General features: G+C 40.9%; 1 protein-coding gene across 3 annotated transcripts in view; it reads right to left on the bottom strand.

Moving 5' to 3' along the window:
* Positions 1–2,810: 2,810 nt before the first annotated feature.
* The window catches only part of SUV2 (protein dimerization), a 46,420-nt gene continuing 23,429 nt past the window's right edge, over positions 2,811–25,801 (bottom strand). The window contains exons 5-14 of one of the 3 annotated variants that reach the window (XM_087666288.1): positions 19,516–19,793; positions 19,183–19,223; positions 18,667–19,020; positions 5,610–5,678; positions 5,288–5,370; positions 4,699–5,124; positions 4,513–4,619; positions 4,218–4,396; positions 3,862–4,130; positions 2,811–3,354 (exon numbers count right to left, since the gene is read on the bottom strand). In XM_087666288.1, coding sequence (XP_087522414.1) covers positions 3,093–3,354; positions 3,862–4,130; positions 4,218–4,396; positions 4,513–4,619; positions 4,699–5,124; positions 5,288–5,370; positions 5,610–5,678; positions 18,667–19,020; positions 19,183–19,223; positions 19,516–19,793 — 2,068 coding nt within the window. In that variant the 3' untranslated portion in view covers positions 2,811–3,092. The remainder of the gene's footprint in view (positions 3,355–3,861; positions 4,131–4,217; positions 4,397–4,512; positions 4,620–4,698; positions 5,125–5,287; positions 5,371–5,609; positions 5,679–18,666; positions 19,021–19,182; positions 19,224–19,515; positions 19,794–25,801) is intronic. The other 2 variants (XM_087666289.1, XM_087666290.1) reach the window with 2 other exon arrangements.

The following is a 25,801-nucleotide window of genomic DNA, read 5'->3' as shown; positions in this document are numbered from 1 at the left end:
ATCATGGTGATTTTTCTCTTTTCTACACTCAGCTTAGTTGCTCCATTTCTCTCTCTCCATTTCCTTAAGAAATTTTCTAGATCATGATCCTCTACTTTGGTGTCCCCAAAGGCTAAGGCCAAAGAGGTGATAACCTCTTTTCCTATGGCTAACTCAAAGGGAATGCAACCTTTTGCAATTGAGCTATTGTAGTGGAACTAGAGCACATCAAGGTACATGGCCCACTCCTTTTGGTCCACCCAAGCATAGCTTTTAAGATAGTCTTCAATTCCCTAGTTCACTCATTCTATTTACCCATCTATGTCTCAGTGGAAGGGCATGCAAGATCTAAGTTGTCTCCAAAGTCTTCAAAGAGTTCATTCCACATGTCGCTCATGAAGCGACCATCCCAATCTTATACAATGGCTAAGGGTAATCCATGTAACTTGAAGACATGAGTGAAAAAAAGATGGGCTATCTCCTTGTCATTCAATGGTGGCTTAACTAGTATGAAGTATACTTGCTTTGGAAAATAGTCCACCACTACAAAGATGATATATCCGTGGGATTCAAGGAGTACCATAATGAAGTCCATGCTTATGACATTTCATGGCCAGCCGCCTTTGTGTGGGGAGCTTTCACTAGTTGGTAGGTTGGGCATGTTTTCACATAATCAATAACCTCTTCCTTCATGTCTGGCCAAAAGAACTGTCTCCTCAAGGCCTCTAGGATCTTGCTTTGTCATTTGTGACCTCCAAGTTTTCCATCATGCACTTTATATAAGATTATCTTCTTCAACTCCACACTATTGTTTCATCCATTCAAACCCTTGCTCTTCTTCAATCTTTCTTATCATTTTCTCCTCTTCTTCCTTCTGTTGCACCCTCCTCCAAATGGAATCCAACACACCTAATATGCCTTCTAACTACCTCTCTAATATAGCGACCACCTCTTCTTAACCTCGACTCCTCTTCTTGTTTTCAAGGACCACAAGTAGGTTGAATGCATTCCTTGTATTGTCCCCCATGGTATTGTTGAAACCCAGCCCTCATCTCTAGGTTGTTGGAAGTAGGTCACGGAGGAGCTCTACCTCAACTTCGAGGTTATTGTCGTGAGGAAGCCATGTTTCACCTTTAGGTGATAATTGCATTGCACAAAAGCCGCATCTCACCTTCAGATGGTACGTCATGCTAGAGTCATCGTGACATGGGTTGTCACGATACGATTTTGGGACACTAGATCTTCTCTCCTATTTTCATGAGCACTCTTAGACTCCGAGTAGGAATCACTCTGATACCATGTGTAATGCTACACTCAATCACTCACTTAGCACGGCAAAGAAAGATAACATGATATGTGAGAGCAAGGTATACTCTTATATTATTTAATGAAAAAAATGGTACAACATAGGTAGACCCCATGACTACATCCTTGTGATGCCACACAAGTGAGGGTTCACCACTAGGTATGGGGAATCATACATAGAGTGGAAACCAAGCATGGCCCAGAATCACTACTACTCCCTATATAGGCGCATTTGTAGGCAATGCCATGGTAAACCTACATAGCCCTTACGCATGGGGGGGGGGGGGGGGGTGGCGGTTTGTGGGCAGCAGCTGGTTTTGGTGTGGTGGCTTGGGATGGGATAGGGGATGGCGAGAGTACCTACACAATATCATCACCAGGGCGGCACATGAGAGAGAGAGAGAGTCCCTCCACACAAAGGAGATGGCAGTCATAGGGACGGGGGATGGGGAGGAATTGCAGTCACTTGTGACTATATAGTCACATGGAATGGAACATGGGACAGAATTAAACTGCCATCTCCACAATCTTCAAAGCCCAAAAGTAACCACCACTTGTGACTATACTGGCAGTCGACAACACTGGCATTCCCTAATTCCAGCTCTCAGGTGGACATATATTTGCAGTTGGGAGGCCCTGTGACACTTCAAACAGCCAAAAACATGTCATATTATCTTGCATTTTGGAGAGGTGGGACCCATCTGGAGCTCAAACTTTGTGCGTGATGTAAAGACATGACAAGCCCAGCCAAGATGCCAAATGTCAAAATTGAAACCCCCCCAATCTCCTAAAAAAGGGGGCCAGTTCTGTGCCACACGACTTGGCTCCCTTAACCTCCTCCTGGTTGGAACTTCTGTGTTCATGAAAATAAGCTCAGAAATTCAGAAGTTCCGTGCTAGTGAGAAAAGCCCAAAAATGTAAAGCTTCTAGGGGACCTATGACAGCATCATATGATTGTCCACATACTCATACTTTCAATGACTCTTAGTTCAAAGTGTAAAACTTCTGGGGGCCAAAGATTCTGTATCAGACTACTGTCACCTTACTCGTACTTTCAATGAGTCTTGGTTCAAACCAATTATTGAACACTAAATCTGTATCAAATATGTAAGATATTTTACCTTCCTATGGACACATGAAACACTCAACTTTTATTATTTCTCACCATCTTCCCTGCTATTCATCAATCGGTCAGCCCATACCATGAATGTTCACAGGGCTCTTTGACCTTAAAACACTCAACTTTTATTATTTCTCACCATCTTCCCTCCTATTCATTAATCAGACAGCCCATACAATGTTTTGATATATCAACTATCCCTAATGCATTATACTGTGAACTGTTAAATATGATGTGCTGAGCAAAGACATTCATGTTGTAAATCCTGGACATATGCATACATGTGTACATAATGCAACACGGCCTGTCTTCTCTCAAGACAAAAAGTACATTTACTTTAGAGTCCCCTTAGAGGGTGTGAGATGATAGGCCATAAATCGTTGGGATGCTCTGCTGTCGGTTATATGTCCCGTACTACGAAGGACAGTTTACAACACAAAATACTAAGGTTAACATGAGTTTTCACCAACAATAATAAAAACAAAATTTTACAAAGTTTGTAGGCGAAGCGTCATGCACAATAACAAGCAAGGCACCCCATCTGGAAGTGTACAATGTAGGGATTCTACAAATCATTTGCATAATATGTTGAAGGGAAACACATGCATGCCAGCCTGATTGAACATAGCTGGAAATTTGAAGGCATCAGCTAAACAAAGATTACTGGCATAAGATTACTTGACAATCTTTACTGGTAAACTTTACATGACAATATCCTTCTCCTCAGCCCCCTAGCAAGTTCTATCATATCTGCTGGAGACACTGTACATCTGTCGGCAATCTTTGATGTCTCAAATAAGAGACCCCTACTTATCAATCTACTGCTAACACATGCACTCAATGTTGCTGTAACTTTGTCAACAGTTAGAGCTGCCAGTGTAGCTGTCGACATGACTGGGTGAGATGCAAGTCGGCATAGCAGTGTCAAACTTTCTCGAATCAAGCATTCCCTGAAAAGTACGAAAACAAGAATTGAGAAGTTGCAAAGGCAGAGAAAACTAAATGGTAAACGAGTGCAGCTGATTCTAATGCATAAAAATGAACTGTCTTAAAAAGATATTGGAAAAAGAGAAGAGGGAAGAAGAGCAAGAAGATTAGTATTTACATCAGGTTATGTATTATGACTATGTTACTGAAAGCAAACTACATAGGCAACAAATTCAGACAATTATCTTTGTGTCTCTGCATCATTTACAGATGCATAGTGTGAGAGACACATAGAAGAATACATCCACAAAACCACTAAATCAGCTATGACAAAAGCATTTAAGAATGCACATGTGATAGGATGCACTAGAATTTACTGCATTGGCCTACATGTGCTTAAATCCAGTGGAGTCTGATGTTAGCTCTTGACAGTGAATTAACAAATCTTCTAAGTCCAAAGTCAATAGAAGGGATAATGGAATGGTGTGGACCCAAGACCAGTTAGCAAATGGTGAACACCAACCATCTACCTTTCTTCTCCTTCTGTAACTCTTGAAGAGAAGTCCTCTTCCTCTTCAAGGTTTAGCTCCTGATCCAACATTGCAACCAAGTGTACAGGTAAGGTCCCTGCAAATGCAGGAAAGGGTTTTTGCCCTTTCATCTCTTCTGCTTTCACCTCCTTCTCATAGTCATCTTTACAGAAAATTGATTTGAAATCCACAAGAATAGCTGCACCCTTATGCCCTGAAGTAGCAATAAATGTCAAAACACGCAGCGCATTGCGTCGAAGAGTGTATTCCTACAAACAATTGTCAAGTACAGTGATTCATTACCATGGCATGGATATTCTGTAAGACTGGCTACTACAGCAGCTAACCTGTTATACCTGAAAACTCCCTAAAGAATAGAATAGGCAAGAAACGAGTCCATTCAGAATTTCAACAGTGCCCCTAGCCTCTGGTTTTGAATCTCCCCTTTCCGTTAGATGATTATCAGTCTGTAAACTTCTTTCTGATCTTTCCTCTATACCTTCTGGAAGGCAAAATCTTTCCAAGACAGTTGGACCTAAACATAATCAAGACATGATCACTAAAACACCAAGCTAAATATTCATTCAACTATGTATAAGCACAAAAAATTTAGACAAACTATAGGGCAAGTCTATAAGGTAAGAGGTTTACAATGTAAGACTGCATGAACAAGCCGAATTGCTTGCAATCTCACATCAACATTCGTAGTCTTTTTCAAAAGCCTCGCTATACTTCCATCAAACAATATAGAGCCAAAACTGTGAAGATGAAAATCCCAAATATTGGACTGAGTAAAGTAGTGAGCTTTAATGCCAAAAACAGCTGCCAAAAACTTACTGTTTTCTTTCCACTATTGGCTCTGAGCTATTTACAAGCAGATTCAAAATTGATAGGGCCTCAATCTTAATACACTGTGAAACTCCTTCCAATGCCATGGACAGAAAGTTGGTAAAAAGAGCTGCAAACAAAGTATCTTTTTCGCCTTCGATGGACGATGTGAATAAGCTCTCTTCTACTTTGGCATGTTCTGGTCTAAGTACATTTGTGTCAGATCGCTTCAAAGGTAGAATATCTGTTGAGCCAATCTTGAAGTATATCCTTGATGAAGAGATGAATGGTTTCACCACTTCAATGGAAGAACCCAAATCATCTTGAAAACTCCCAAAATCATTGCCAACCACACTATTTTGGACATCCTGAGGACATTTAGCTAATGACTCTGGTTTGTGACATTCAGCTTTCTTAGGAAGCTGCGAAACACTTCTGTAGTAACACAAACAAACTAGTGATCCACAAGAAAATAATAGATACAAAGACAAGAGCTCATAACAAGAGTAAATAAACAGGCCTAAGAAATTGCACCCTGTCCACCAGTGACCACATAAAACCTAGCAAATAATAAAGTGAACCAGCGAGAACTCATTACCTTCCAAAGACCCGTCTTTGGCAGTATTGATCATGTATCAATACACAGTGCAAAACACGCAGTGCACTTTCAACAACTTGTATCTGAAACCAAAAAAAAAAAAAAAAAACACAAATACATACTTCAGATTGAGTTCATTAAGGATGATTCCATCACAATAATTATCAATAACCTGAAGAGACTAGTCAATTTCTGTGCAAAATACACTTTCCGAAATAGGCTTGAGCAGTAGAGATTAAATGCAGTAAGTCCTGCAAACCGTGACGTGTGTGCGGCCAACTTCTTTGCAAACATTAGATTTGAGCTGACAAGATAGACTCACACTTTCGAGTTTGCACATTTCCAACACTGTAATAAAGAATATCCAAGTCGAAGCAAGTCCATTTGCCATCTTCACAAGAAAAACAATGAATAAAGAATGAAAAGATCAGCCTTAAGCATCAACAAACTTCAGCACAAGAGAATATGAAATAGAGGTGACCTCATTGTGCCACAACCTGATTCATGCCGAGTTATAAACAAGCCTTTAGTAAAGCCTAGTACAAGAGAAACATAGGAGATAGTGTAAGCCTTTTAAGATTAGGAGTCTGAGGACCACCCCACCTTAAAGATTCGTTTTCCTTCTATAATCATGGACACATACAGATGAAATGCAACAGTTACAAGGTAGGCTGAATGCACCCATTTACTAGCATGTTTGTGTCCACATGCTATCCTACCTATTGTTTTTTATTACCAAAGCCGTTCTTGAACTTTTCTTTTGGTAACTAAAGCATGGAATTTAAAGTCTCTATTGGATATAGCACCAGAAAGTGTGCAAGGAACCAACCGCTTATATACCTTTCAACTTGATCATCATCTATTCATCCTATCTTTGGAAAGAGAATGTCTTTAATAAAATATTTAATTAAGGATCTCATTTTTGTATTTAGATTCTAATATCTTATGCAAGGTGCCTTTCTGCTCCTTAATTTATAGAAATACATGATAAAATTTACCTAAAGTTCCTAAATTATAATAAGTGTGGTTACACACTAAGCAATGGATGCCCAACCCCTACCCAAAGTCTAGGTATGTACTTTTTGAAATTGGGTATAGACATGAGTACAATACCTTTACACACATGAGGACACTGAGCTACATAGGGTGTGAGTGGGAAGGCCCATCCACGGATGATTACGCACACGGGAGCTTTGAAAGGAAAAAGCATCCAGAGGCTCAATTGGAACCCTTGAAGGAGACATGGGTGAAATATAGATACACAATATTATGCGATGGATGGTCGAATATGCACTGAAGGAATGTTTACAATGTTTTGGTATCTTCATGCAAAGACACCATGTTCATTAAGGCCATCGATTCCTTTGCCTCAGGTCTTACCGTCACAAGAGCTTTCATTTAGGAGCACATGCGGCACGTCATCATGGATGTAGGAGTCTAAAATGTGGTACAAGTGGTGACAGATAATGGAAGCAATTGTGTGTCTATGGGACTTATGCTTGAGAAAGAGTTTCCTAGTATAGTATGGACTCCATGTGCATCCCATTGCCTTGACTTGCTTATTGAAGATGTTGGAAAAATATCTTGCGTGGATGAGCACACTTGAGCTATTAAATCCCTCTGCCACTAGATTTTCTCATATGTTTATTGTATTAGAGAGATTAATATGGGTCTGTCCAAATTTGATACGTACCATTGTATGCCAAGAATGGCTTACATGGAGTGAGATAGAGTCTCCAAAGGCTCTTGCTTTTAGGGATGATATTTTAAATGAGAGTTGGTGGGTTGAGACAAAGCTATTGGTGAAAAGTCAAACTCCTATTCACACTGCATTACGTATCACTGACATGAAGGGGAGTACTTTGAACCTTCTACATGAGCATATGGATAAAATTGACGAGGCCTTGCTTCGCAACAACTTTTTGCCCCAAGACAAGTAAGTTATTGTTTAACTTTTACACATGTAATTATTGAGTGTTAACGACTCATTGATGATTGATCATTATTCTAACTTCTAAGTTTTTAACTTATTTTATCTATGATCCATCATCCTTTGCTCTCAAGAGTTGATGAGATTCGTGCATTATGGAATACACAATGGAATTGGTTCTATAAACCAATCCATGTTGTCACACATATCTTGCATCCCCTTTGGTGCAACGAGCAATACACTAGCGAGGAGTTAGAGGAGAGCTTCATAGAGTATATGAGACACCTTATAGGGGATAATATAGATACGATAAGCACTTTGTACTCTTTGAATTGTAAAGCCTTAAATGACAAGTTTCTTGTAGTTGCTGAAATTTTCAGCCACTTGGAGCTATGGCATAAGAGATTAGGCCATATGAGCCAAAAAGGACTTGATGTTCTTACCTCTTTGAAGAGAGTTGATGGAAAAGACTCTAAACTTGACTTTTATAATGAGTGTCAATTTGGAAAGCAAATAAAAAATTCATTTTACTCTGGTGTCTCTCGTAAGTCCAATGTCTTGAACTTAGTGCATTCTGATGTATGTAGTATGCCCGTGAAATCATTGGGTGGTGCTGCATATTTTTTCTCCTTTATTACTGACTATTCCAAGAAGATTTGGGTATATTAGCTGAAAAAGAAAAGTGAAGTGTTTGCTGTTTTTAAAACTTTTCATGCATTTGTGACCACTTAGACAGGTAGAAAGCTGAAATGCTTGAGAACTGATAATAGAGGTGAGTTCACATCGACTAAATTCAAGTCCTTTTGTGACTTGCATGGTATTAAGAGGGACTTACAGCCCCTTACAGCACTTCTTCAAGTGGAGTGGCTGAAAGATATAACAGGACTTTATGTGAAAGAGTGTGGTGCATGCTATCCACTCCTAATCCCCCTCATGAATTTTGGGGAGAGGCACTCAAAACCACGGTTCACATTTGCAACTTCTCTCCAAACAAGTCCTTGAATAATGGCATCCCTAAGGAGGTTTGGTCTAGTAAATCAGCCTCATATGACCATTTACGCATATTTGGTTATGATGCTTTTATGCATGTTAGGGATAAGCTGAGGAATAAACTTGACCCAAAATCCACCAAAGGCATTTTCATGGGCTATGGTGATGAGAGTGAATTTGGCTACAGAGTGTGGTTACCTCAATCCAAGAAAATTATTCGTAGTCGTAATGTTATGTTTAATGAGGCAAATGTGCTGAAAGGTACTTAAGCCTCAAATGAAGATATGAAAAAGGTGAAATTTCAAAGTTTGTAACCACCTATTATTTCAGAAAATGAGTCTCATGGTGCCATACCACAGGCTGAAACTAATGATCGGCCTGTTATTTTTGAGCCAGATGATGATGGACAGCAAATAGGAGCACAAGGAGGTCATGGACAGCAAGATAGGCTTGCTGATTATGAAAATGCAAGTGCTGGTAATGAAAATGAAGGTGTTGTACAGCATGAACAGCATGCTAAAAATGGCTTATACCAGCCAATAAATGCTAAAAATAATATACCTCCACATGTAGACCCAATTCTTGAAAATGTTGATCATTGGGTATGCAAGTCTACACGCGTAAGAAGGCAACCACATAGGTTGGATCCTTCCTTGCATTATGTGATACTTACAGATGAGGGTGAGCCTCTTACATACCAAGAGGCCAAGTCATGTGAATTCAGCAGTAACTCGGAGCTTGCTATGCAGGAAGAGATTAAATCTCTATATGCAAATGATACTTGGGATCTTGTGTCTTTGCACAAGGAAAGGAAGCCACTTCCAAATAAATGGGTGTACAAAGTAAAAAAAAGTTGATGGGAAACCCAAGTACAATATAAGACTGGTTGCCAAAGGATATGCACAGAAGGAAGGGATTTACTTCCAAGAGGTCTTCTCACCTATTGTGAAGATGACTACTCTACATGTGCTTTTTACTCTTACTAATGTATTGGACTTAGAGCTGTATCAAATGGATGTAAAAACAGCTTTCTTGCGGAAATCTACATGAAATAGCCCGAGGGCTTTGTAGTTCTTAGAAAAGAGCAGATGGTGTGTAAGCTAAAACACAGCTTGTATAGGCTGAAGCAAGCACCACGGTAGTGGTACCAAAATCTTGACACTTTTATGCTATCTCATGAGTTTACATGCAGCCATATAGATCTTTGCTTGTAGATGAAAAAGGATACAGATGGCAGCCCCATCATACTTGTTTTGTATGTGGATGATATGTTGCTAGCTGGGAAAAGAAAGACTAGCTTGGATGCTCTCAAAAATCAGTTGAAATCAGCTTTCTCGATGAAAGATTTGGGAAATCCATAGCATATTTTGGGCATGAGGATTCGTAGAGATAGAATGCATAAATTGATGTTTTTATCTCAAGAAAAGTACATTGAAAAGGTATTGGACAGATTTAACATGGCTGAAGCTAAGTCTTTTTGGGATACCCTTACCTCCTTATCTCAAGGTTAGCAAAGCCAACAGCCCGAAAGATGACGTGGAAGCAAATGTAATGAAGGGAGTCCCTTATGCATCAGCTTGTGGCTCTCTTATGTATGCTATGGTTTCTACTCGTCTGGACATTGCTCATGCAATGGGAGTTGTTAGTAGGTTTATGTCAAATCGTAGAAAATCACATTGGGAGGCTGTCAAGTGTATTCTTCAATACCTTAAAGGTACACAAAGAAAAAGTATTTGCTATGGGCAAGGTGCACTTAGTTTGTAAGGTTACTGTGATGCAAACATGGCAGGCGACTTGGACACTCGTAGGTCCACCAGCGGGTATGTCTTCACAGTTGCTGGTGGAGCTGTTTCTTGGTGTTCCAAGTTGCAGAACATTGTTGCATTGAGTACCATTGAAGCTGAATACATATCAGCTAATGAAGCTTCTAAGGAAGCTATATGGTTGAGCAGACTTGGAGAAGATCTCGACATGTCTATGGATACTGCAGTTTTGGGATGTGATAGCCAGAGTACTATGTATCTGGCTAAGAATGCCATGTATCATTCACGCACAAAGCATATAGATGTGCGATATCATCTCATCAGACAGATTCCGGAAAATAGTCAACTCACATTGACCAAGATTAAAACACAAGACAACACTGCAGATGTTCTCACTAAAAGTCTAAGCAAAGCTCAACACGAGCATTGCATACGACTAGGGGGAGTTGGTTAGCTAGAGGTTCACATCGGACCTTTAAGTGGGAGATTGTTGGGATAAAGGCCCAGTTTAAACCCCCGTGTATAGTATACGCACAGTGTATATGTGAATGCACCCTTTACGTGCTCTAAGTATAAATACATTTTATTCGTTGTGTACCAACACATTGTTGGTATACTCTAACCGAATCGTACTTGACTCTGTTCTCACTCTTGCTCTCCAGCTGTCACACTCTCTCCCTCCCTCCTGCTCGACTTCCATCTCACTCAACTGTGCTCGTTCCCCAACACAAGATGTGTGACATCCAGGAGAAACCACAGGAGCAAGATATCTACTCCATGCTCTATGAGGAGCTATCGGCACTAGTACATGAGACTCATGCACAAAGGAGAGCTAGAGCCACTAGAGTAAGGGCCACACGTACTCGTACATCACAGGTAGAGTTAAAGCCAAAGTCTAAGGCTGAGAAGGCTGAGACGGCTTCATCAACTTCTCAATTAGGGTCCTCTCAGTTGGATGAGGAGATGGTACACGCAATGATATTAATACTTATTACTCAGTAGTATTAACTATAGTTGTGAATTGTTCATTGATGTTAACACTTATTACTCAATAGTTACTAGAGTCTGAAAATTTTTCAAAAACCGAAGCATGACATTTACCGAGAAAACATTTACGAGAAAGAATGAAATAGAGAACAAGAGAGATTAAAGATTTGAGAGAGAAAGACGGAGAGAGAGAGAGAGGGGGGGAGCTCATCACCACTGTCACCGTCGTCACTGCTATACACGGTGAAGAAAGAGAAGTGTACAAGCGAAAAGGGAGAGAAGCTGCAAAGAGAAGGTACAAAGGGTTTCATCTTCAGATCTTTGTGGTAAGTACATTGCCTATTCTTGCTTTATTTTTGTGTTCTCTTTTTTTGTTTTTCTTTGTACAGAGATGCATACAAAGAGAGGAAGGGAGAAGAAGAAAGGGAGACGAAGAGAGAAAGAGGGAGAGAAAGGGAAGAAAGGAAACAAAGAGAAAGAGAGACAAAAATGAGAGATGAAGGGAGGGAGAGAGGAGGATGAGTGAGAGAAACAACGAGAGAGAGATTAGGGAGAAACAAAGAGAGAAGAAACAAAGAAAGGGAAATAGAGAGAGAAAGAGAGGGGGAGAGAAATAGAGAGAGTGAGAGGGAAGGAAGAGGAGCTAGAAAAGAAGGGTAAGGTAAACAAAAGGAGAGTGAAAAGAAGATAGAGAGGGAGAAAGAGAGATAGAGAGAAAAAAATAGAGAGGGAGAGAGAGGGAGAGAGAAACACAAAAACAATGAGAATGAGAGAGAAGATTAAGATCTTGATTTCACTTATTATTCATCTTGTTCCACTATTCTTCATGTCAATCTCCACATTTCTTGATCTCAGTCTTCACTACTCTTCACATCATAGATGATTTATGAGTCATAAATTATAATTAATTTTATTGCCTTAAATTTTAAAAACTAAGTAGTAATTGTGTTCAGTTGTCTTAAGTTTCAACCATTGAGTCTTGACTCCTGAATCTTCACTCGTGAGTTGTGACATGTATAATGAATCATAATTCCAATCATATGACATGAAGACTCAAAGTTCTGTATGAAATTTGAATACATGTCATTGTAGGTATTCATATATTTACATATCCACATAATATCGTATTTATTTTAGTATACAATCTGAAACGTTGTTTTCTCGTTTCAAAAATTTGGCCGAAACTCCGAATTTTCCGATTTTCATTTCTCCCATTTTTGAAACTCCCCCGTACTATGGATTTAATGCAAAAATCCATAATTCCTTTGGGCATCCCACAAACATATTTTTCCATTTCGTCATGAAAGACTACACAGCGATAAAAAGTGATAAGCAACAATGCATTCCAAAGCTTTTTATTATATTGCTCCAAACTCTTACATTCCTTGGTATCCAACTTATTCCAAGCTATCATGATGTCCACCTCAAATGTACTTGTCAACCAATTTGATGCAAACATTTGCTTAAATTGTATCCATGTTGACAGTGCTCTACCTTGCATTTGCATTCCTTGCCTCGTAGGTACCAACTATTTTGCCTCATTGGTCTCTTTGGGCACTTCTAGTAAAGGTTCTGGCATTACCTTCAATGCACCTTATTATCCCGAAGGTGTAGAAGATGACGACTTCTTATTGTGCTTATTGTCCTTCTTTCAAGCATTTGAAAATCAGATGATGAGGATCCTTTGTCAATTACATCAACATTTCAGCTACTTTCCTCAATTGATCTTTGAACTATCATCAAATTCCTCTTTCTCTTGCAAATCATCAACTTCTAAAGGCCTAGAAGGACCCACATTTTGGTCTAAAAGAACACAATCAGCTTGTTGTCCATTCTGTATGCCTTATCCTGCTGAGACTTGCACAAAAATCAGCACTAGCACAAAGCTTTGGCTTGTAATTAAATGCCTCGAGCTCACCAAATCAAGAGATTGAGTGATTATCCTGGCAATGGAACCTGGAAACCAGCCTTCCTTCTCGGATAGGGTGGTTTAACCTGATTGAGCACTTAATTACAGCAATTAGCAAATGAACATAAACTGAAATGCTCACTTTACCTTCATAAACTTGGATAGTGGACACCCTGTTGGCCCCAAAACTGGCGCCCCTTTCTGTATTTCTTTAATTTTAATTGTTGATGGATAAATTACAAGCCGAGATTTCACAATCTCCTTGGCTGACTCAAAAGCCCCTTGCTGTTCCAATAATCAGCAAAGCATTCGAGCAAATTACCCCTTGATTTTCACCCAAGACTTGCTCTAATGGAACCCCAACTGGTCAAATACAGCCCCAAATTCACAATAGATGGGCTGGCATCTGAAATCCTCACAATTCCACGAATTTCCGATGCTGATTTCAGTGTACAATGCATTTGACTGATGGCACTGGTCCCAAGGTGGCTGCTAAACCCTAATTACTGCTGAAATTTAGGGTTTACAGCAGTAAACTCTCTGCTGTCCACCAAATTTGGCTGTACTCTGCTACCCATGACTGAGAATTGTTGAGAATACTTGAGCATAGATTGGAGGAGATGAGAGAATGCTGTAGAAAGAGAGAAAATCAGCTGAAATGTATCTTCTGATTCGTAGCTCTGGTGACAAATCTGATGGCACCAACATCTTCAAAAGGGGGGTAAAACACCAGCTCGGCTAGCGAGCCCTCCTCTCTTGAGGCGAAAGAGAAAACATGCTGCCCCCTGTCCTGTCACGGCGCGCGACCAGTCGTCGTCACCTCTCAGAGCCAAATCTGATCACCTCCTCTCCCTCCACCAAGCTCCGAATGGCTGCCATTCAGCTTCCACCACCCTCCAACAGCCTTCTCCCAAGTTTTGCCAAGTGGCAGCCTTCCTAATGCATTTTCAAGCATTAAATTAATTTTTCAGATTTAATTAATTCTGAAAATTAATTTCAGCCCTTTTGACCCTGCCCAAAATTAAACATGTCCATCTTTTAATGAAATTGGCTAGGCCATTTGCAACTTAGAGTGGTTCCTTGGTGTCACCACTGACACTTAATGCTAGTCCCTGGTGTCACCACTGACACTTAATGGCCAAATAATTGTCCTAGTGTCCAACCTGGCACCAACTGACCACCAAAACCAAGTTGACATAGCTTAACACAACTTTTGCCTTTAACACCCACTGCATCCTCGGGGTCCTTGGCCCGTTCCCATGAAATAACTTCCATGTGTATCACATGTGCTAAACAACCTTGCACATTTGATTAGTAACTTAATCAAATGTTACTAGCAAGATTAAAGCATCTCAAAATTTCACGTACCCGTGACAATGTTGGTACACACATAATAAAATGTATTTATACTCAAGGCATGTAAGGGTGCATTCACATGTACAATATAATAATACACAGAGGTGAATAAAAAACTTTTACATCCCAACAACTTCCCACTTAAAGGTCCGAAGTGAACCTTTAACCAACTCCCACTAGTCGTATTGAATGCTCATGCTGAGCCTTGCTTAGACTTTTAGTGAGAACATCTGCAGGGTTTTCCTGTGTTTTGATCTTGGTCAATGTGATTAGACCATCTTCCAAAATCTATCTGATAAAGTAATATCTCACATCTATATGTTTTGTACGTGAATGATACATGATATTCTTAGCTAGATACACAACACTCTGGCTATCACATCCCAAAACTGCAGTACCCATAGACATGCCGAGATCTTCTCCAAGTCTGCTCGACCATATAGCTTCCTTAGAAGCTTCAGTAGCTGATATGTATTCAACTTCAATGGTACTCAATGCAACGATGTTTTGCAACTTGGAACACCAAGAAACAACTCCACCAGCAACTATGAAGACATACCCGCCGATGAACCGACGAGTGTCCAAGTCACCTGCCATGTCTGCATCACAATAACCTTGCAAACTAAGTGCAGCATGCCCATTGCAAATACTTTTCTTTGTGTCAAATACTTTTTCTTTGTGTACCCTTACGATATTGAAGAATACACTTGACAGCCTCCCAATGTGCTTTTCCAAGATTTGACATAAACATACTAACAACTCCCACTGCATGAGCAATGTTTGGACGAGTAGCAACCATAGCATACATAAGAGAGCCACAAGCTGATGCATAAAGGACTCCCTTCTTAGTATTGGCTTCCATGTCATCTTTTGGAATGTTGACTTTACTAAGCTCAAGAAATGGAGGTAAGGGTACATCAAGAGGCTTAGCTTCAGCCATGTTAAATTTATCTAGTACCTTTTCAATGTACTTCTCTTGAGATAAGAACAACAATTTTTGCATTCTATCCCTGCGGATCCTCATGCCCAATATATACCCTGCATTCCCCAAATCTTTCATGGAGAAAGCTGATTTCAATTGATCTTTGAGAGCATCCAAGCTAGTCTTTCTTTTCCCACCTAGCAACATATCATCCACATACAAAACGCCATCGGTATCCTTTTTCATGTACAAACAATGATCTGCATGGTTGCGTGTAAACCCATGAGAAAGCATAAAAGTGTCAAACTTTTTGTACCACTGTGTGGTGCTTGCTTCAGCCCATACAAGTTGTATTTTAGTTTACACACCAACAGCTCCTTTCCAAAAACTATAAAGCCCTTGGGCTGTTTCATGTAGATTTCCTTATCAATGTCACCATGCAAAAAAGCTATTTTCACATCCATTTGGTACAGCTCTAAATCCAATATAGCAATGAGAGCAAAAAGCACATGTAGAGTGGTCATCTTTACAACAGGTGAGAAGACCTCTAGCTGCTTAAGGACAGTACAGCATATCCAGAACAACATCCCAAGTAGAAAAACACTTTTTGTGACCATAACTCAATAATTTAAGTGTAGAATTGCAATCTGCACAACTCTGTATTTACTATTTTTCACCTGTTTTTTGACCCATTCTCAGCCTTATGCCATTTCAGATCTATTCCATACTAATTGGACTACAAACCCTTTGACCCTGGCATCATTCCAGCAGTAAAACAATCCCACAAACAACACTAAATCAGAGCTGAAAACCCTATTCTTGTGTGGCATGGTCATCACTTTCTTTAGTTCCTGCATTGGAGAAGCAATCAAATGCTCCTGAACCTAGAGAGTCAGGCTCTTGCCTCAGCAAAAGAGCAAAGAAAACACAAAACTATACATTCGATTGAATCAGCCCATCATGCAAAGCATTTCCTCTGAGAATAGAGAGAGAGTTGACAAGAGGAAGCAAGCTCTACCTCCGTACATGAGTCAAAGACGAAGAAGTACTCTCCATAGCTGATGTACTTGCAACAATCTGCCCTCACGCTCAGATCTGCCCCTCTTGCATTTAACATTGTTGCTCTCTCTCTCTTTTGGGAATTTGTGCCCAAATTGTGACACATGGCATACACGTAACAATTTTCCCGTTTAAACCTTCCGATCTAAAATTCTCCATGATCGGTGCAAAATTTCACCTTGGTATAGACCAAAGAATTAATCCTCGTGCAAAAACGAAGATAATAACATGAACAGAATCTGGGGTCCAAAAATAGTAACTCCCTAAATTTTAGGGATAGTAACCCCTGCATTCCTCAAGTTGTTTTGAGCAACTTTTATCATTACAACCACATCAAAAAGCATAATGTGGCTCAGTTACGGTGATTTTTATGCATTCTCACATGTGCATCTTCTGTCTTGACCAGGCTCATTGTCCTGCACCATCTCCAATGGCTAAGCACACAGTCCCAAACCATTAATATTCTATTCTTCAATGCCCATTCAATCCAATCCCAAGGCTCAGACAAACCATTAGACCAATTTGTCCCAATGGCTGCCCCTTCTAGCCATGCAAAGATCCCATCTTAATCCAAGAGAACTCTGGGGTTTAAAAAAACAATAGCAAGTAAAGAAAAGAAAATTAAAATATTTATATAAGAAAATAAGAAAAGCAACTGCAAAAAGTATCACCACCTGGTGACACATAGACCATCCTGTAGTTAAAGGACCTTCTATACTTTCTCACATAGTTGGAGAAGACCCATGCACATTGGATCACATTGAATGCCTACATTCGCTTGCTCCTATTTCTCTCTTGCAGATCGGCCATGATTACTCACATCAAGCATTTGACAAGTATACACAAGATATGGCCAAAGTTGGACCAACTTTACATGTGGATAATTGTGATGGAGCATTTTTTTGGAGGCTCAGATGTAGACTTTGAATCTAAACAAGTTTGCTTCCATGCAAGAGCAAGAAGAAGAAGCATACGAAGAGAAAGACGAAGAGCAAAGGAAGACGAAGAAGAAGACGAAGACAAAGACGGAGAAGGAGCAGGAGGAGAAGCAAAAGTGGAAGGAGAAGGAGAAGGAGAAGAAGGAGGAGGAGCAGCAGCAGCAGCAACAGCGGCAACACCAGCCAGCCGTAGCAGCCGCAGCCGCAGCCGCAGCCCCCCCAACAGCTGCAGCTGCTGCGGCCGCAGCACCACCACCACCACAACAGCAGAAGGAGGAGGAGGAGGAGAAGATATGTGGTAAGACAAGTCATTGGAAGAAAGATTGCCTCAACGAGAACAAGGGCACCAAGAAGGAGAAACTGCAAAGGACTCAAAAGCAATAGCTACTCCAGCAGTAGCATTCTTTCATCTAGAAGTGATCAAGCCTTCTACACCAAATGCTACTGATGCAGCATTGATGGCCCCTCAAACTCCAAAGTGGATTGTGAACAATGGCGCTTTCCACGATATGACTCCTTATCTAGATGTAATGTATTGCCCATATGCATCTAAAGCATGGGTATATTCCGGTTGGTAAACAGCTCTTTGGTTCCTATCCAAGGTAAAGGTTATATGCAGCTTGTTCCAAATGGGCAAGGTAGTGCTCAAACCAGCTAGTTCATATATAGACATTGAGGTGAGCCATTGGCCCATCCCCCTTATGTATCTTGTATTTGGAGCAAACACCAATGTAACTCGATTCCCAACAAGGCTTCTTGACAAGTTATTGAACTCATGAAGCTTCTTTCCATCGAGTTTTGTGGTGCTGGCGGAGCTGTGTCAGACAGCATGACATGGCAGCTGTTCATTTCCTAGGCAGATATTAGGCCTTCACAGCATATGGCTGGCCCTGATGCAGTTCAGACTCTGGAATAACATTGAAGCAGTGAGTTTCCTGTGTGTCTCGCTAGGGTGCTCCTTGGTAGTGTTATGTTAGCAGCTCCTGTGGTTATTCACCAGCATGCGTCAGATGCTATATTGCCAGTCCTTTTCATTGATTGGTGTAAATAATAAGCCCTTCACAGCACATGGCTGAACCTGATGCAGTCTTACAGTAATTTTCCCCATTGGTTTCCTGCCTATCTTCGCCCTATGTAATAGCTAGCCTTGCTCTGATTGTCTACAACTTAACTCATGTCAGTCACAGATTGTTTTGCACGATCATTGCTTGCACTCTAGCATATGTGGGAAGGTACTCAGTGATGTAAACTGAAATATGTAATCTAGTACTCTAGAAAGACAAGGCCATTGATTGCTACAATGCAAGAAAAGCACATGCTGCCGGATGCATACACAAACTAACTTATGGGCTGAAAATTGATCCTAGTCATAAAGTAGTAATGAGTAATGAGCAAGGAGAATACATGCCACACAACATTCAATATTCGAGCAGAGCTCCTACTTTTAATCCTAAAGGACGATTGCACAAATGTATATGATTGAGCAAGCTTGAATTTACATGTTGATGGTGAAATGGGGACAGACCTTGCCTAGAACAGAATGCAGTCCTCGTGTACCCAAATTGTCTGTTTCTGTCTCCTCACCTTGACCAAAAGGTAAGTCTTTATCTGTTTTACCACCACAGTAAACACCCTCTATACCAACTGATAGCAGCACATGAATGTCTGCTTGGCAACGTGTAAAAAGCTTCAGTAAGAGTCTTGTGCAATCTTTTCTTGTGTTGCCTGAGTTCCATATTTTGAGAAGTTTTTGTCGACCACTACTATCATGCTTCCAACTTGGACCTTCATTACCATGTCCGAGCACAGCAGTATCAAGGTTTTTCTTGGTGCCAGATAAAGGTCTAATGGAATCACTTAAAGCAACTTCCTGCAGAGGCTGCATGCAGAACACAAACCATCTGCCCTAATTAGCCACACTACACAAAGAAAAGGTAAACTAAAGCAAAATGCTAGTGATAGACACATAATGAATGACTATAACCACATTACATATTTCAAAGGCTGTAAAAATCCGAAAAACAGTGGTAAGTGCTTTTACTTGGCAGTTTATGGTTTCATTCTGACTGCTGGAAGTGCAGCCTGCAAAAACGAGCATGACATCAATCAAACCTGCAGACCTTTGACTTATAAAAACCATATTGCCTTCATGACACTATATAGCTGTTGTCATATATTCAAATAAGTTAAGATAAAAGTTTTGGTTGTCATATGTTCAAATAGGTTAAGATAAAAAGATTTGGAATTGCCAGTCAAACAAGCAATCCATTGAGTTTTCAATTAAAAATATTATTTAGAAGAAGACAGACTGTTACATTCAGATCCCAGAAACAACTACTTGCCTTAACGATGCACAACAAAACAAAAGACTTACCATCATCAAGTGTCCTACATTTCAACTCAGCTGCTGACTTGCCATCTGTTTCTACAACTTTGTTTTGCGGATGTTGGATGCCAGGTGTAGATGTGATTTTCATTTTTGACAAGCCAGTTTTTGACACTCTTTCAGGTGCCCAAGGCACATGCCAAAGGTCCTGATTCTGTGCAGCTTGGTTTCCAGCCACATCTAAAGGGCTGGCACTCTGAATTCTTGGCAAATGAAGTTCCCTCTTGTCTTCTCTTCGATTCACCTCAGCAGAGCCCTCTGAGCTCCTGTGAATATCAAAAATATCAGAAATGATACTAGCTACAAAGTCTGAGTGAATGTATGAGACACCAAAGAAACAAGAAGCCTCCACACAAAACTCTTATGACTGCACAAAGTGTACACATATCTTCTACTTTTTGTGAACACAAAATCCTACACAACATGAAATAATAATCCATTTTTATATACAGCCGTGGTGCATGTAATGGTGTGGTTGTTCAAGCACCTATGGCATGCCACACGGGTCAGGATAAGGTTTGCACAGATGAGTCATTATGCAAAGGCAAATATCCAGACAACAGGAAGTCATGCAGGTTTGCTGAATTGCCAGGTCATACTTTTCTGGTCGTCTTTTTGCTGACATGGCAAAAAACCATCAAAAAACAGTTGGTTTATTTATGAAGTGACACTTTTATTATGATCAGCAGTATTTGAATGCACAAGCAAATCAAATTCATTGTGTGGCTGCATTCATGATCATGATGGTCAAGCTTTCAGATTGCAGCAGAGATCCTTGGACTAATCATGGTCTTCTACTGGCAAGTCTACAGCGCAAGTGTGAGCAGGTGGTTCAAGAAGCACGACCAGGAGCATTCATGCCTGCGCTAGATTGAACAAAGTCTTATCCTGACCAATCAAGGAGCTCTCCCGGATGGGGCAGGACTGCTTTGCAGAAACAGTTTATGGGAGTGCGTTGGATTGTGCAGGGAGCTGCAGCATAGCAGGGATGCACTCTCAATAGCTGATACCTTGTACGCATCCATGGTACTGCTGTATTATAAGATTTTGAGGATTACTTCAGGCTTCAGGCTCCATTATCTTCATCAACTTGTGCACTTTGCATTGGTGTCTTAACAGTTAGCTTTGGGGCCATCCCGGCATCTGAGCAAAAAGCAATTAGACTCTGAGGATTCCACAATTTCCTTTGCTTCTTCACAGCACTAGTTCAAGGTTTCTTCTACCATGAAGGCTTCACATCAAGAGCTTCTGTTGCTTGTGGAGTCAGCATATATGGAGGCGTAGGTGATGCACACAAAGGCAGTAGTGCTTTGTCAAGCACGCACTCTTCTACAAAGCAAATTAAATTCTTACCCAAGTCTGGCGGACAAAGTGTTTAGTGCCAAGGGCATTTCCGTAAACATTGACACAAGGACATTAAGTGACGAGAGGACAGCTAGAGCCGCTGTAGAGCCTAGCACGGTTTGAGTGGGTTCCTCTCTTTGTAGTGTGTAGGGAGCATCAAAGTAGGAGCACTCGCCAACTCCTTCACATATTTCATCCCCCCCTTAGGGGCCTTGTGTGTGTGTGTTTGGCTTTTGGTTGGGGGGGGTTGGTTGGAATGGATGTGCGGGTTTGGTTTCTGTGGTTGGGTAGTGGGGTGTTGTGTGGCAGTGGGTGTGCAAGAGTGGCGTGTAGGTGGGTGGATGGAGGTGTGACTGCTGGGGGGGACTACTCTCATATTGTGCCCCTTGTTAGGCAACACCGTACAATTTACGTAGGTCTCCGGCACTCCCTCGGAGGGGAGAAGCAAACAGTAATAGGAAAAAAAATTACCATTCTCAAATCCAATCTCAAGTAGGATGGGAAGCTTGTCTACACATGGGTAGCAGGGGTAGATAATGCACTTACCTCCATTTGGCAGGTGGAGAGATTTGAGTCAAAAGAATTTTACTAATGATATGGCTCTTTGGTGCACGTTATACCCCAAGTGGCATCATGCAATGAACACTTGGATTGAGGTGTGTTCGACCACACTTCATTGTTTTACTCCAAGAATTGGAAGTTGCAAGAAAAGAGTTCTCTTTCAACAAAAACAAAAAGGATGTGGACATGTATTTCACATGCTTCACCAAATTCCTACTCATGTATCCTCTCTCTCCAGACAATGTTGAAGGTTGATAAGTCTATGGACAGCTTGCAAACCACCATTTCAATTGATATGAAAGCAAGGTGTTTAGATTACTTGGATTGGGCCATAACGTTGACTACCACCTTAGAGAGGCATAACAAGTGTAGGAAGGCTCAAACACCTAACCAAATGTGCTCCTACAAAGGCCAAATAGAAGAACAAGTCAGTAGGGACTCTTCCAAGGAGGCATCTACTTGTTATGAGAAACAACGAGTGCAACATTGATGACATAGGACTAGAGATGTTGTAGCATGGCTCTTCTCCAACAAGGATTGCCCTTGAGATGGATTTCTTGGGTGGTAATTACAGCAACATGAAATGAGGAATGAGGGACGAGAATGGGAAAGGGGGGGAGGGAAAGAGGAAAAGTAGGGGACAAGGGACATGGCTGGGATAGGGAGCAAAATAATTACATGTTTTCTTGACATGGGCGGAGAAGACAAACCCCAAGGAGCTTGGCAGAGATGGCACGCCACAAAGTCCCAGGGATTGGAGTTTGGGTGGAGACAACCTGCAATCCAAAGAGCTTGGAAGTTGGAAGTGGGCACAGATGGTAGGAAACTAGTTAGTGGGCCTTAGGCAAAGTTGCCGAGTGGGTGCAAAGTCCGAGAGGCTATAGATGGGCAGCGATGGTGAGTCCATAGTTGCATAGAGCATGGAGACGTGACACATCACTACCAAGAGCAATGCAACATATGTAGAAAGGTACAATGCCATATGACCTAAATAGGTGCATTGGGTCCAACATACCCCTACCACATGGCATCTCCCTTTGACATCCCACATCCCCCCTCCCTGTCCCCTAACATCCTAAGGCATGTCCCTTTGTGTCAACCAATCAAAATGGGCCAAACCAATTGAGGATGCAAGGGATGGAAGTTTGGGGAATAGGGACGCAAAGGGTTGTGTCCCAAAACCTTGTCCCCTACATCCCCTCTTGCTATGATAGTAATGATATTGCTCAAAGAGGACTATGATATCCATTGAGACAAACATGTGGAGTTTTCTCTCTTTCAAGGGTATAGGTGGGTGATGGCTCTTCACAAGGCATGCTAAGTCCTATTGGCAAAGTCCACCAAGATTTGGTTGTGCCAACTGTGGAGGAGTGTCAATATGAGGACAATGTGTATGCTTGGGAGGTTGAATTCTCTAAACCACAATTGCAAACAGCTATCCAAAGTAGGCCTCAATAGGATGCAAAATTGACTTGCCAATTGGGCAATTTCCAATTGGTTGTTCAAAGGATTCTTTGTCACAACTGGTTATTGATGTCAGAAGGATAGAGTTCTCACATTCTCTAGTCACTTTGACGAATGCAAGCATAGGAGTTGCTTACTTGGATGACTAGACACTGCCATGGCAGCTACATACAAGGCACTTCAAGGGAGAGAGCAACATTAAGATGTTTAGGTATGATTTCCATGGGCTAGATCCTTATAGCCATCTGTAGGAAAATAGTAGCAAATTCTTAAATAATTTAATGCACTTGATAGCATGGTTAGCATGATGTGGTATACTGGCTAGCACTAGGTTTGCACATGATGAGTGGGCACATGAAGCTAGACTTGTATGCAATAACAAGTCGTGCATGTTTGCAAAGGGGTAAAACAAATCATGCTTTTAGTCACTATCTTAGTAACGTGGCAAAAAATTTAATCAAAATATTGAAAGTTAGTTGGTTTATTTCAAATGCCGCCCTTTTAATGTGGCCAGTAGTTGTAAACATGGGAGTTGAATGAAGTCATGGTGTGGCTGCATTCATGATCATCTGAGGTAAAGCCTTCGACTGTATTACAGATCATCATTATCATGGTCTTCCCTTGGCAAGACTACAATTGCCAACAAGATTACAAGTATCAAATAAAATAAGCATGAGCACATGCATCAAGGAGTGTGAGCAAGGTGTTCATGGATGTGTGAGATCGAGCAAAGACCAATCATGACCGATCGAGGAATTATCATCTATTGGGCAAGGACACGCTCTGCAAATTCAAAGTATAGAAGTGTATTTGATAGTGCACAAAGCCGAAGCACAACACAAAAGTGTTATCAACACGTAATACCTTGTACACATCCATATTACTATTGTAGCATTAGATTTTAAGGATCTCTTCCACTTTGGGTCCAGGGTCCTCTTATATTTACTAAGTTGTGCATGCAAAACATTAGTTCAAGTTGTCCATATTACAAAGTTGGGTACTCTCAAAGAAGCCCATCAGCCTTAGGAAATGTGAACAATGAGTCTTTTATTTCCTAGTCGATACACTAAAAAGGTCAATTAGCATGAGCCTTTATAGATGAATATGATGTAAGTTTTAAGGACTTTCTGTACCACATCTGGCTATGGTAGTCCTTTCAGCTTTTCAAAAGGCTTATCTTGTTATTTTTTCCATCTATTCAAGAGGGCCAATGCAATCATTTCTCTTTGCATTTACTCCTCTTACATGCACAAGTATTATATCATCCTTTTCACCATCTTCCCAATTGATGCTTTTACTACATTGTCCTTTTCACCATCTTCCCGATTGATGCTTTTGCAGATGAGTATGATGCAAGTTTTAAGGACTTTCTATATCACATCTGGCTATGGTAGTCCTTTGAACTTTTCAACTAACTTATTTTGTTATTTTTGCCTTCTATTCAAGAGTGCCAATGCGATCATTCCTCTTTTCATTTACTCCCCTTATATGCACACGTACTATATTGCCTTTTCACCATCTTCCCAATCGATGCTCTTATAAATACAGATCTTTTTTTTCTTCTCCTTCCCCTTTGCCTTTACCACATTCACAACCTTGTTTATCTTTTTGCAAAGCACTCCTAATCTTGTTCAATGACATAAGAAATGTTTTTTCTGTAAAAAGTCGTTATACAAAGAATAGTTGCGTGTACAATCAGCCGTCTAGCCAACATGCAAAAGTCATGTAAACCATGCATAAAGCTTTAGAAAGGACTTTAAAACATCATTCTAAAAATTAAAGGGTGATGTGATTGTGAGAGTGCACAATGGGAGAAGATCACCAAACACTGAAGGAGAAGGAAGAAGCGAGACAAGATGAAAGAACATAGAATACAAGACTGCACTGAGCAGACCTTGCACGCTACTGGTGTGAGTCACTAAGAACGCCGGAGTGGGTAGTAGGATACTGAGAAAGCAGGCTGAATGCAACAGAGTGGAGGTGTGGAATGTTGAATGAAAAATCAGGTTGAGGGGGGTAGATATAAATAGCCAGCAGCTCCAAAACTGAACAGCGTACTAAAGATGGGAGGCAAAATGCTAAAATCCTCCTATAAGACATTGTTGAGCAAAGGTAAAGTTCACATCCATCTTATACATAGGCCAAACACATGGAATGGAAAATGGGAACAAGGAATGGGAACGGGGATGGCCACGAATTGTCATTCCATGTGGCTATATAGTCACATGCAATAGGCATGAAACGGGAAATGGGAACACAAAACGGGAACCGGACGCAAAAATGGCCATTCCATGTGACTATGGCAAGAGCTAACACAGCCTAAATTGACATTCAAGAAGTCAAAGCAAAAGTCTACGAGTAATCCAAGCCAACCTTTTTGTGCAAAACCCTTGGCAACAAGCCTTGCCTTATGTTTGTCCAAGTTGCCATCAAACAAGTATTTGGTCTTGTAGACCCACTTCACACCAATACATACCACCTAATTGGATGTAGAACTAACTCCCATGTCTTATTCCACCTGATGGATTATAGCTCATCCTACATTGGCACGACACAAAGTCTTCTATGAAAGAGCCTCCTCAAGAGTGGTAAGCTCACAATCATTCAATATCCTAATCATAAGGGCATAGTTCACACATAGTGAATGTCCACTCCTCTACTATATCCTAGCTAATCGACAAGGGCCCTCCAATGTCTCAAGGAAGGAAGTAACCCCAAACTCCTCCATCAAAAGCTAAAACCACAAGGAAATAATATATGGCTGCTCCTCTTGTGAGGGAGGCTAATGGGCCTCTCTTAGAGGATTGACACCTCTTGGATAGGTGGCCAGGCTAGACATGGAGCATGGGCAAGGCAGAAACCAATTTCGGGCAGCATATCAGTAAGCAACAAGCAGAGCGTGGGC

This window comes from Lygodium microphyllum, chromosome 25, assembly GCF_053477565.2.
Source record: "Lygodium microphyllum isolate KBCC chromosome 25, Lygodium_microphyllum_v1.1.10, whole genome shotgun sequence".
Taxonomy (NCBI): Eukaryota; Viridiplantae; Streptophyta; class Polypodiopsida; order Schizaeales; family Lygodiaceae; genus Lygodium; species Lygodium microphyllum.
Note: the sequence above shows the minus strand (reverse complement) of the source record. Positions and strands in the feature narration are given on the sequence as shown.